The sequence below is a fragment of the Callospermophilus lateralis genome, chromosome 3 (genome assembly GCF_048772815.1).
Source record: "Callospermophilus lateralis isolate mCalLat2 chromosome 3, mCalLat2.hap1, whole genome shotgun sequence".
NCBI lineage: Eukaryota > Metazoa > Chordata > Mammalia > Rodentia > Sciuridae > Callospermophilus > Callospermophilus lateralis.
In genome coordinates, this window is record NC_135307.1 from 95,961,336 (window position 1) to 95,975,407 (window position 14,072).

General features: G+C 33.9%; 1 protein-coding gene across 2 annotated transcripts in view; it reads left to right on the plus strand.

Moving 5' to 3' along the window:
* The window catches only part of Usp8 (ubiquitin specific peptidase 8), a 56,547-nt gene that overhangs the window by 17,278 nt on the left and 25,197 nt on the right, over positions 1 to 14,072 (plus strand). The window contains exons 5-7 of one of the 2 annotated variants that reach the window (XM_076850772.2): positions 5,862 to 6,024; positions 8,186 to 8,228; positions 10,857 to 11,001. In XM_076850772.2, coding sequence (XP_076706887.1) covers positions 5,862 to 6,024; positions 8,186 to 8,228; positions 10,857 to 11,001 — 351 coding nt within the window. Of the gene's footprint in view, positions 1 to 340; positions 404 to 5,861; positions 6,025 to 8,185; positions 8,229 to 10,856; positions 11,002 to 14,072 lie in introns of those variants that run through there. The other variant, XM_076850773.2, reaches the window with a different exon arrangement.

Here is a 14,072-nt window from a genome sequence, read left to right on the forward strand (position 1 = left end):
TGTATTTAAGTGGATTTACCACTCTAATGTAGAAATGGAGCAAACAGCAAGGTAGGGAGTGAGATGTGAATATATCAAAAAGAAAACAGGTCCTGGGCACAGTGGTGTACACCTGTAATCCCAGCAACTGAGTCTGGGCAGGAGGATTGCGAGTTCGAGGCCAGCCTCAGTAACTTAGTGAGGCCCTAAGCAACTTAGCAAAAAAAAGGCCTGGGGATGTAGCTCAGTGGTAAAACGCCCCTGGATTCAGTCCCTGGTACCAAAAAAAAATTTCTTTTCAGGAATAAAGGGAATCTTAAGTTTCTTCATTTCTGCCAGCCTGACTATGCTTACTTCTTAGGGCAGTCAGTTCACATACTGTTCCAGCATAGAGTACTACTAGAGAAGAGATGTATAGCAGTGGGTAAGTGTGTGGAGCCAGACTCCCTGGGTTTGAATTCCATTTGTACTTACTAATTGTGTGATCTTGGGCAAGTTACTTTAGTCTTCCTCTGCCTGTCTTTTCATCTGTAACTGGGATAAGAATAAACCCCACCTCAGAGTTTTTTTAACGCATTAAGCAAATTAACACACATACAAACACTTAGATTGATGCCTGGCGTGTAGTGGATGCTCAGTAAGTATTTGCTGTTGTCATTAACAATGGAAGCAGCCTTGTTCTGCAGCACTGTTCTTTTTGGCTTTCTAATGACTTACATTAATGAGTCTAGGTGAAACATCTGCACAGTTTTGTTCCTTGTCCCAAGTCTTTCATTTCTGTTTTATAACTGTAAAATAGATGTTGGCATATGAAATAGGCAGAAAAATCTGGAGTTGCTGTTTCATTGACATAGCCAGTGATGGTACTTGCTTGTTCTTCTGTCAGCAAGTTTTCAAACAGTGCATAGGGAAATTGAGGAAGCAAATACAATAAGAAGGTGGTCCTGTTGGAGATTTCAGAATCCTTATATCAATAAATATTGTTTGTTGAACAGGTGTAATCTGGTGAAACCTCTGCTTTTGTAAAATCCTATATGAAGTTGTTCACTTTTATTTCTATTTATTTTATTTTAACATGGATTTTTATAAATCTAATAGTATATTGTTCTCTCTGCAGAGTTTTATAATTTATTTGGAAATATTTTAAAATTTCCCTTGTGATTTTTTCCCCTTGATCCTAGGATTGTATAGAAGTGTGTTGTTTAATTTCCAAATATATGAGATTTTTCTAGATATCTTATTGATTTCTAACTTAATTTCACTGTGGTCAGAGATATTCAGTCTCTTTAAATGTATTATTATACTATATCTCAGCATATGGTCTATCTTAGTGAATAGTCTTATATGTACTTGAAAATTACAGTTGTGAATAAAGTGTTCTCTGTGTATTATTAATCCATTTTGTGTCAATACAATGAAATACAAAGATAGACTGTGTACAGAGGTTTATTTAGCTCATGGTTTTGGAGGCTGAAAGGTCAAATAGCATGGTGCAGTCTTGGGCGAGGACCTTTCTGGTCTCATAAAGCCATCAATATTCAGTCATGGTGGTCCCACCACAATGACTTTATCTAATCCTAATTATCTCCCAAATGGCCTACCATTAAATTCCATAGTCTCATTAAATTTCTACCCAGTGGGGATTAAATTTCATCATGAGTTTGGTGGGAGAGTGGGTTCACAAACAATTTTTAAATTATAGAACCATATGTGTGTCATTTAGGTCAGAGTGGTTGAGTTATGGTTAGATCTTCTCTTATCTTTTTTGTTGTTTTTAACTTATTGAGTTTGTGGGGATATTATTTGTTTGGTTTTGGCCAAGTTGTAACAGTTACTAAGAGGGTGCTAAATACTGTATTTATTTTTCTCTTTAATTCTTTCAGTTTTTGTTTTATGTATTTGAAATTCTAATTCTAGGCATGTAAACATCTATTGCTATTATAAATTCCTGATGAATTGGTCTTTATTTAGTTAGTTATTTTTTGCAGTAATAGGGATTGAACCCAGAGTATTCCACCACTGAGCCACAGCCCCATGATATTTTGAGACAGGTTTTCACTAAGGTTGGCCTCCAACTTGTGATCCTCCTGCCTCTAAGTCTCCAAGTCACTGAGATTGTAGGCTTGTGCCATTGTGTGCCATTGTGCCCAGTTTGAATTGACCTTTTTATCATTATATCCCTCTTTAAATCTGGGAATATTCTGTATTCTGAAGACTACTTCAAGGTTACTTCAGTTTTTATATGTGTATTGTTTGCATGTTTTTCCATTTACTTTGAGCTTTGCCAATATCTATTCTTAAGACCATCTCATGTAGATATCATATAATTGTATCTCACTTTTTCATTCATTTTTGACAGTTTCTGTCTCTTTATTGGTAGTGTTTTATCTATTCACATTTAATGTAGTTTTTGATGTGGTTGTGCTTAGCTCTGTCATTTACTATTGTTTTCTTTTGTGTCATGTGTTTTTCATAATTTCTTGCCTTTGAATTATTCTTTTTTGAATTCCATGTGATCAACTAGTTTTTAAATGTATTACATTCTTAAAAAATAGGTTCTCCAGGGATTTCTTTCATTTGCAGCAATATAAATCTGTTTACCACCCTTTATCCTTTATGCATTAGTTGTCACATATGTAAACAAACACTAGAACCTCCCCCAAAACAGGGTTATAATTTTTGCTTTAAACATCATATGTGTTTTTAAAAATTAAGAGAAAAAAATACTCCTTTATATTCACCCTTATATTTACCATTTCTGGTATTCTCTATTTCTTTTAGATACAAGTCCATCTAGAAACATTTCCTTTGGCCTGAAAACTTCCTTTAACACTTCTAGTAGTTTGTTGGGAACAAATTCTTGATTTTTGTTTATCTGAAAATATCTTTATTTCATATTCCTATGTGTGTGCAGGAGCATGCTCCCTCCTCTTTCCCTCCTTCCCTCTCTTTCCCTTTTTTCCCCTCAGCACTGGAGATTGAGCCTGGAGCCCTTCTGTTTTTATTTTGAGGTAGGGTCTTGCTAAATTGCCTAGGCTAGCCTTGAACTTGTGATCCTCCTGCCTAAGCTTTGCAGTTGTTGGATTATGGGCTTGTACCACCATGCTTGGCTTCATCTTTATTCTTAAAAGATATTTTTAGGATAACAGGATTTATCCTTTCATGAATTACAGGATTCTGATTTGATAGGTCCCCTTACTTCTTCTAATACTTTAAAGATATTTCAGTGTCTTGTGACCTCCATTGTTTTGTTTTGTTTGTTGTTGTTGTTGTTGTTGTTGTTTAATAAGTTGGACACAGTACCTTTATTTTATTTATTTATTTTTATGTGGTGCTGAGGATCGAACCCAGTGCCTTGCACAGGCTAGGCTCTACTGCTGAGCCACAACCCCAGCCCCTCCAATTTATATCCTTCATCTTCTTTGAGTTTTGTCTGCTAAGTCCATCATCAGGGTTATTTCAGAGTCAATTTGCATTGTTTACCATTTCTCTTTAAGTGTGGTCACGTTTTCTTTTTTCGTATGTCCAATAACTTTAGAAATTGTGAATGACACATGTAGAGGCTCTGCATCTATTTATTCCTCTGAATAGTGTTGATTCTTTTGTTATTATAGACAGTTTACTTGGTTAGACTCCAATTTTTAAGCTCTATCATGATGAAATGTCTTTTCAATTCTTTTAGATTTAGCTGAAAGAAAAACTTATCTCCTTAGTGTCTGCCCTGTACAAGGTTAGTTCAGGTATCAACTAGAGATTTAGGCAAATTTGTACAAAGAAATTGGAACTCTGGCTCTCTGGAATTAGGATTTCTGTTGGAGTTTTAGCTGCTTCCAGCATCAACAAAGGTGTAGTTTTTAGGTGTTCAGCTGTAAAAAATGGGAATCTCACTTTCTTCAAGCATCAACACCTACTACTTGCCTGATTATGGTTGCTATCCAGTTTTTATGTTGCCCGGATTTTGTAGTTTTCTTTGATCCATTCAGTACAATAGGAACTACTAAGCTATTACCAAAAATCAGAATACCCCCATCTTTTTAATTTTTTTTAATAAGCACTAGGGATGGAACCCAGGGGTACTATGCCCTTGAACTTATATCCCCCACCCCTTTTTATTTTTATTTTGAGGCAGAGTATGGCTCAGGAACTTGGGCCCTGTAATTTGTGGTTCTCTTGCCTTAGTCTCCCGAGTGGCTGGGATTACAGGTAAGCTCTACTACACCCAGCTCCCATCTTTATTTTTTTGAAGAGAAAGGATGGTTTGTTTTTTGTTTGTTTGTTTACCGGGGATTGAACTCAGGGGCATTTGACACTGAGCCACATCTCTAGCCCTATTTTGTATTTTAGAGAAAGAGTCTTACTGAATTGCTTAAGTGCCTCACTTTTTGCTGAGGCAGGCTGTGAACTTGAGATCCTCCTGCTTCAGTCTCTGAGCCCCTGGGATTATAGGCATGTTCCACCGCACCCAGCGGTAGAATGGTATTTTTAAAAACAGTGTGAGGTAGTTATCATCACCATGTTTTTATCAAATCTTAGTGATCATTTCAACCACTGAAATAAATTATTCAAAAATAATTGCTAAGCATAAGGATAAAAGTAGCTCAAGGATTTAGATAAGCACCATTTTCCTTATACTCATTCCCCTTAAGAAATACCTAAGCCTTGTGTAACATCTAAAAGTTTAATTTCTTGTTAAGTGGGTGCTTATCAAATTGGAAATATCTTATTGATAATACATTTTGGTCACTATTAGCCTGATGTTGGTGATGTGTGAGGAACAATTAGAAGACTAGAAGGCATTCTTAAATTAGGCTTAAAATTTTTTAAAAAAATGTTTTTTTAGATGTTGATGGACTTTTATTTTATTCATTTATTTATATGTGGTGCTGAGAATCAAACCCAGTGCCTCACACATGCAAGGCAAGCACTCTACCACCCCAGCCCTAGGCTTAAAATTTTTAATAAATAAATTTGGCAAAATTCTTTGAGTTGTCACCATTTCCTTTGTATAGTTATTTGTTTATTTACAAAATTTTCATTGAGAACTATACATTCAAGAGAGTATATAAAATGTATGTATATAACAAAAAATGAAAACTCTTTTCATTTTTAATTGACCTTAGTCAATTGTTAATCATTCATTTTTCTTCCTCCTCTTCTTTCTTTTCCTCTCTTTCTCTGACTTAAACTTGAAATTGCCAAACATTGCTGGTGATATTCAAGGCAAACAAGATTATATAGGTTCTTGATAACATACATTTCTTCCCACATTGCTTATAATCTCATAAGAAACCATTCCATAGTCCTTGGACATCTGCTAACAAAATGGAAAATTCAGTCCTCCTTTAAAAAAAAAATCTATTAACCTTGATAATACTCCCTCCTCCCCTGTGGTGTTATACATTTTTAAGTGGTCATTTAAAAATATTTACACGTGTAAATATTTGACATTTGTTTGTTTTGCAGAAAGAATTAGGGGTGCTTATAAATCTTGAATCATTAAAAGATTGAAATGGTACCAGGTGGGTGTGGTGGTACACGCCTGTAGTCTCATCTACTCAAGGCACTGAGGTGGGAGGATCACTTGAAAAAGGAAAAAGATTGAAAATAGAGGAATAGAGACAAGAACATTAAGTTACTTTCAACTTGAGAATGTAGACTTTCAAGATTTTTTGGCAGTTTAAAATGAATGTACTGATAGCCGCAGAGGACAAATATATGAGCTGTGGTTTATAATGAAGCTCTAGCAGAGTTAGATTGCAAATGGAGAGAGAGATTATACAGCCACAAAATACTTCCAATGCAGGATACCAATTTTTTAAAAATGTGAACTCCTTTGCTTTCCACTCTCATGGTAGTAAAAGACATCTTCTTTTTTTAACTAGATATGAAGAAGCTGAAGTTCGGAAAAAACTTGAAGAAAAGGACAGACAGGAGGAAGAGCAACTGCAGCAACAGAAAAGGCAGGAAGCAGGAAGAGAGGATAGTAGTGCATCGTCTAAAGGTTCTTTGGAGACTATGTTGGATTCCAAAAACAAAACCCAAAGGGTATCTCAGATTTGTTGTGTAAAGTAAAAAGACTGTTTTTTTTTTTTTTGTTGTTGTTGTTGTTGTTGTTGTTAGATGATATGCTTATGGAGAGTTAAGGTAGCACTATAAAGTTCTTTTAGACAACAGGGGTAAATGTATTTTAATTTGAAGTTGAATTAAATATTATAGTTTCAGTTGATTTTAGGTTTTTTATGAGCTTTTACAGCAGTATGTTCTATTTAATTATATTCTTAACAGTCATTGTAGATTTGATGAGAGAGATAAGAGCTGTGATTCAGTACATCTGAGTTCTGGGGTTGTGTCAAGTCTTGTTTAACCACTCTGGGACTCAGTAGATAATATTTAAGGTTTTTCTTCTTTCTCATAATGAAATTCATATTAAAAGAAAGATTTGGTATACTGCTTTATTTGTTGCTAAATATCTGTTTCTGGAATCTCATTCACTCCTTTTTGCTCTTTCCTTCTTTTTCTGATTTTCCCTTCCTCTTTCTCATTGTCCATTTTGTTTAGCTACTACTATTAATCTTTTCAGCTATATCATCTGTTTTCCAAAAACTACCAGTGACTTACTCTATCACTATCTCCCTTACTTCCTCAGAATCATTCTTCCTAAAATATAATTTCTTCTGCATTATTAAATCCTTGAGAGATTTTCTCCTTTTTTTTCCTTAGTATTTTGTAGCTTTCAGCTTTCATTTGTATGTGAATCATCAGTTTCATTAATTAGTGCCAGCTAAAGATGTAGCTCAGTGACAAAGTGCTTGCCTAGCATGTGTGAGACCCTGGGTTTAATCTCCAGTATTGCACTCCCCCCCCCAAAAAAAGTAGTGACATTGGACTAAGCACTGTATAAAAAGAAGTATAGAAATCTGGTTTTTAATTTTAGGAACTCACTGTGTGAGAGAAATAGTACTGCCTTTGGAAGATATTCATTTATGGGTCACATGGCTGGTATTATCAAATAATACGATTTGAGAATACGATATGAAGGGAACTTTCTTAACTCTTCACTTTGTTACCTTTCCAAAAGTGATCACTTTTTGTTACTTTATTTTGCCTTTTTATTTAAAAATAGTACACAATGAAGCCCTCTCATGAAGCTTTAATAATCAATTAACATTTTGCCATACTTTTAAATTTGTCTCCTGTCCTTTTGCTGGGTGTTTTAAAGCAAATTGCAGCCAAATTACCATTTTACTCCTAGATATTTCAGTATTTATCTAAAAAAAATATTTTCTTAATAACTACAATGTTATTTTTCCAGCTTACAAAATTAACAATAATTTCCTAATATAATCTAATTCAGATTTCCCTACTTGTTATCACAGGATTTTTTTGAGTTGATTTATTTTAGTCAGGATCCAAACAATGTAGACAAATTGTCTTTTGGTTGCTGTGTGTCTTAAGTCTCTAAATTAATCTCCACTTAAGTTCTCTTCCCTCATTTTTCATTTCATGTATTTGATGTTTTAATATTGGAAAATGAGCCCTATTCTCTATTTATCTTATGGCTTCCTCCTTTTCTCGTGTACTTATTTTTCTGTATCCCATATTTCCTTTATTTTCTGTATAGTCATTTTCAAGTTTTGTTTCATGACAAGAATGTTCCACACATGACGTTGTGTCTTCGCATCATAGTAGATAGCACATAATATACATTTATTTTTAATGTTTTTATTAGTGAAGCTAAAATTGATCGATAGGTCTGAGTGTGTTCTATCTAATAAGATGAGTTAGTATCTTATAGGATTATCACATGTTGTCTTGGTTAAAAAATGTAAATTGTGTAATTAATTCTTTGTATTACTTCATTTTCCTTTAATTATGTAACACAGGATACTAGGACAGCTAGAATTGTTTCATTATAAGAAGCACTTTCTTATTAAATACTAAATTTCTGTAATTGTGTTTTTAAATTAATTTGGCCTTCAGTTGAAGAAAATTTTAAGGAAATTTTCTATGATTATGATATGCTGCTAGTTAGTTTAGCTGTGGCCTACTGCCAACATGACCTGGTAATGATATTATTATAAATACTGTATTTTTATAAAATGTCATTATTTGGCACACATCCTTTCTTAGACTTTGTTTCAATGAAGTATTAACATTGAACCTTTTGTTTATATGAAAGTTGAAAATTTTTTTTTCTATGAAATAGATCAATGGTGAAAAGAGTGAGAAAAATGAAACTTCAGAGAAAGGTAAGTGAAAAGAAAGAGGAAGTTCTTTTAAGTCCTTATTGAGAGCTTCTTTTAATAAGAATAAACTTCAGATTTTATACAGTAATTCTTAGCATTGTGTCTAATCTCTGTGTTATCATTTTTCCTGGCCTGCATATTTATATTGAAAATGTCTTGAGTTCTAGATTTATTTATTAAGGGGACTACTTTATGAATAATTTTAGCCTGAATGACATGATAAAAATATGGTAATGCATAGTTGAAAACATCAAAACTACAGCTGTACTCGTTTTCTATATAAGTTTAGCATTGTGGCTAAGAGCGTGATCTCTCAGCAGTCACGCTCTTAGCCTAGATTTGAATAATAGCTCCTTCTCTGAATTTTCAAGTGATCTTGAACATGTTTCTTAACCCCTCTACCTCACTCTCTCCATCTGTAAAGTAGGGATGATAATGAAACCTGTTTATAGGGTTCATGTAAGATTGAATTATTTAATTTGTGTAAAACTCTTAGAATCCACAGTAAACTTTTAGTATTAGGTATTATTATTTTCCTCTCTAGGTTGTCGACTTAAAATTCTTTACTGAAAATATTGCCATACAATGTTTAAAATAAACTGAATAATTTAAGGTGTTGTTGATTTATTCTAAGATTAGATTTTATTCATTTGTTGCTTTGTAGTTCCTCATGCTTAGAATTTATTCTTCTCAATGTTATTCTCAGCTTGTTTAGTCTGTTTTGTTGTCAAAATAATCTCATTCGTCAGAGAGGAAAGAAAGTGTATTAGCCAGCTGTAGGTGTTTTAGCTTAGGAAATACTGAGACTACCTTCTTTCCATAGCCCACTGCTGAAATAGTTGTTCAAATATCTAAACTCCCTTGTAGTGTTTTCTATGTGGTACAGCTGAGGGAAAAATAGCAACATGGGGATATTTATTTTGTCAGGACCTCCCACCCCCATTAAATAAATAATTTCAGTAGCTTTGGTTTCTTTTTTGTTAGACTTCTTAGATAAACATAATTTTTTCTTGCTTTTGGAGTGGGAACCAACTAATGAGTATCAAGTAAAATGAGAATTGGCAAGCTTTTTCATAAGGGGTTAGTAGCCAGTATTTTAGGCTGGAGAGCCTTGTCTTTTCTGTAAGCTATTACAGTGAAAGTAGCCATAAACCATGTGTAAACAAATGAGCATGGCCACATTCCAATAAAATAGGAGCCCTTAATTGTCCTCCCCTCATGTGGAACACTAATAACAAGTTTTTGGCTTATTATTGTAGAAATACTTGGAAATCTAAAAGTTTTTCAAAACACTCCATTGGGAGTTTTTAAAGAGGAATTTAGAATCTTTTGAGAATTTTCAAACCATGGATTTTTTTTCCCTGGGAAGCATTTTTCTACTGTCTTTTTTTTTTGTAGTCAAAGATTTATTTATTTTTTTTTTTCATAAAAACACAGTTTATTTTAATTACTGCTTAAGGATTTAATCAGTATTCAATTTTAATGAAATTGCTAGGTTATCCAAATTGTCCAAATTCTATTAAAATTGAAGCCATTCTACAAGGAAATGATATTGGATCTGGTGGCGGTGGTTCTTATAATTTTGGAACCTTTCCTTTCTTTCTTTCTTTCTTTCTTTCTTTCTTTCTTTCTTTCTTTCTTTCTTTCTTTCTCTTTTTATTAGTTGCTCATGACAATACAGTGATCTTTACATATCATACATTTGAATCAAATGGGGTATAATTTCTCATTTTTCCAAGTGTACAGGTTATAGACTCACATTGGTTATACAGACACGTATATACATATAGCAATACTAGTGTCTATTTTATTCTGCTGCCCTTCTTATCCCCCCTTCCACCACCTCTCTCTACCCAATCTAATGTGACACAAAACAAGAATATGTTCATAGTTAAGTATATTAATTTCTCTTATATTATACCAGTAATAGAGCTAACACTACATGTAGTTGTAACTTCAAAAGCAAGTTTTTATTTATTTATTTATGTATTTATTTAGTGGTGCTGGGGATGAAACACAGGGCCTTGCACATGCTAGGCAAGCTCTCTGTCTCTATCACTGTCCCCAGCCTAAGTTTTGATATTTAAATCTTTATAAAGAGAGCACTGGTCTGGCACCGTAATGTACCTGTAATCCCAGCTATGGCAGAATTGCATGTTCAAGGTTAGCCTCAGGGACTTAGCAAGATCATATCTCAAAATTAACAAATAAAAAGGCTGATGATATAGCTCAGTGATAAGGCATGCTTGGGTTCAGTCTCTAGTCACAAAAACAAACAGCACTGAATGGGTTTTTTTTGTTTTTTTTTTTAAAGAGAGAGAGAATTTTAATATTCATTTTTTAGTTATTGGCGGACACAACATCTTTGTATGTGGTGCTGAGGATCGAACCCGGGCCTCACGCATGCCAGGCGAGCGCGATACCGCTTGAACCACATCCCCAACCCTGAATGGGTTTCTTAATAAATACCAACACAAATTATATTTAATGTTAGCTTAAAAGATAATAAGTGGTAAGTAAGTATGTATTTTGCTCTTCTAGAAAAAACTATGTTGGTCCTGTGTTTAGTAATATGCTAGCACATGGAACTGGGTTTTTCTTGACTCTTCTACTGTCTCCTTCAATTTCAAGGAACAATCACAGCAAAGAAACTATACACAATGATGATGGATAAAAACATCAGCTTGATTATAATGGATGCTCGAAAAATGAAGGATTATCAGGATTCCTGTATTTCAAATTCTCTCAGTGTTCCTGAAGAAGCCATCAGTCCAGGGTGGGTCATAGTGTATTTAGAGAATATGGTAAACTGGAGACAGGGGTAAATGTTACAACTAGGAATCCAAGCTAAACGTGGTAAAGTAGTCATTTCTTTTCCTGTTGACCTTTCATTCTTTGCTTCTTAATGATGTACCTCATCCTTTCTGATGCATAATGTCAGAAACATTCCACTTTGGCTATTTTCTCCTATCATTGGCATTTGGAGTCTTATTAGAAATGAGATGGAGCTGCCTTTTTATGGTTACTCTCTCCAGGTGTTTGTGGACTGATTTCCCTTATTATTTTCTGTTTATATATTTATGAATCATGTAACAAATTGTGAACTAATTATTTTACTTACTGGAATTCCCCATACTATTATCTAGGATAAAAGAGTATACACATACTTTTTTTAAAAAAAGGAGTATAGCTAAGTGATTAAGAAAGAATCTCTGAAGTCAGACTATATAATTGTCACTTATTGCATTAGCTAGTGACTTATCCAGAGCCCATGTTTCCATTTATAAAATGGAACAAACAATAGTACCTACCTCACAGAAGTTTTGAGCAGTTTGAAATATTTTGTATATCACACACACTTAGTACAGTGCTTGGCACAAGTAAAAGGCTTACTAGAACATTTTTTTTTTTAACTTGTTTGGTAAAAAGACCTCAAACCTTTCTTGTGTGTATTTATACAAGTAACTTTATTTTATAAAGTTACTTGCATAGATACATCATATATTAGAAATCATTATGACATAGTAGCAGAGCTAAACTTCTAGATCCAGGGCTATTTTCACTCTTTTAAGCTTGTCATATATAAATCATGTGCCTTGTGGATCTTAGCTTATGGGATTGGATTAGTTAAAATTTGTGGTATGACATTAAAGTATACATTTTTTAAAATTGGAAAATAAAATCTGCAGAATTCTTGACATATTACAGATGCTTGATAATTGTTTGACTTGAAGGATAGAGTGCTTTGTAAATATACTACTTAAAAATAAGATCACAGTGTTTAGTCTAATCAAGCACATGTGAATATGTTCCCAGAATTTGAAAAGATTAAATTAAATTAATAGTTTTTAGATGATATATACCAACAGAAGGCTGGTAGTCTTAATTGCGTTTGTGCTCAGTTCTGTGTTGAAACTTAAGATGACCTTAGGTTAAAGATTAAGGAACAAATTACATATTAAGAAAATTATTCCCTTTTAATTTTTTAATACCTTTATTTTATTTATTTTTATGTGGTGCTGAGGATCGAACCCAGTGCCTTACACATGCTAGGTGAGCACTCTACCCTTGAGCCACAACTCCAGCCTCTCCCTTTTAATTTCTGTTTCAGTCCTTCTTAGTTGATTAAACAGAGTTTCAGTTTGGTTTAGTGTAACTTTTTAATATTTAATAATCTCCTTTTCTTAACAGGGAGCAGGCCTCAAGTTTCTGTAGGCAGTAATATTTATAGCTAGCTGATGGTGATTACATATTTTTTTCATTCTCTATTCTAAATAATTTTAATATAGTATATGCACAGAAGCACTCCTATCCTAAGTGTTTAGCTCCTTTAATAGCCTCCAGACCAGGAAATAGGACATAATCCTCACTCCCAGATCCCCTAGTATGCCAGCTCTAAGTTACTGGCCATATTCCCACCCATCCAAGGAAACCAGTTTTTTTTCCCCTGAGATATCGTAATTGGCTTTCTTTTCTATTCTAGAATCAGGCAGTGCTTCCATCCATAAAATGGAATAAGTGTTTCAATAGACCAAGCAGAAAACTACCAGTTTTTAACAGAATGTATTCATTTGTCTGTTTTTTAAATTTTAGGTTAACGGAATAGTATAATTATAGTCTTTTATGGATAGCTTCTTCTGTTCCACATTTTGAACTGTGTGTGTGTGTGTGTGTGTGTGTGTGTGTGTGTGTTAGTTAGTTAGTTACTAGGGCCTTGCATTTGCTAGGCAAGTACTATCACTGAGCTGCAACCCTAACCCTCAACCTTATGAGTGTCATCTCCGTTATTGTATGTAGTTGCAGTTGGTTCATTTTCATTGCTAAATGTATTTAGTTATATGAATACAGCACATTTTTTTAAAATTTACTCTTTTATATTAAAAATGTTTTCCACATATATTATGACATAATTTCCTATTAAAATGAATTTATTTAAGTAGCCAGGCACAGTGGTGCATGCTCATAATCCCAGTATGCCTGTAATCCCAGCGGTTCAGGAGGCTGAGACAGGAGGATTGCCAGCCTCAGCAAAAGCAAGGCACTGAACAACTCAGTGAGACCCTGTCTCCAAATGAAATACAAAATAGGGTTGGGGATGTGGCTCAATGGTTGAGTGCCCTTGAGTTCAACCCCCAGTGCACACCCACCCCAATAAAAGAATGTATTTAAATAAAAGATCATTTAAAATTATTTGGATTAATAATTACATTTAAAAATTAAGTTATAAGACAGAGCAGAGTTGAGGGCCATCTGTGAATATGATCCATGAAAGACTGAAGTTTGGGAAACACTGGTTGATGCTATTGTTTCCCAAAATGCACTCAGTAGAATTCCAGAGGGGATCCAGACAGAGGGGACAGCAAGAGTAGAAGCTCATAGGTAGGAGCATACTTGGATAAACCAAGAATCTCAAGGAAATTAATAGCTGGAGTAAGTAAATAAAGTGGGCAGGTCCTTAGAGAAGAGGGACATTGAGGTAATAGGATTGAGGATGTATATATATATATATATATATATATATATATATATATATATATATATATGACAGGACATTGTAAAGACTTTACCTCTTATTTTATCTGTTTTAACTCTTATTGTTTTTGAGCAAAAAAGATGAGGTGAACAGCATGCCTTAATAGAGTTGATATTATTCATAGTTGATATAAGAGGCAGCATTGAAAGTTGCTGAGATCATAGATGTGAGTCAGATTGCCTGAGTTTTAATTCTGGCTCCACTTACCAGCTGTAGCCTTATTCAAGTTACTTACTCTTTTTGTAATTTGGTTTTCTTATCTATAAAATGAGGATAATGTGTCTACAGGATTCTTGTGAGGATTGAATGAGGCA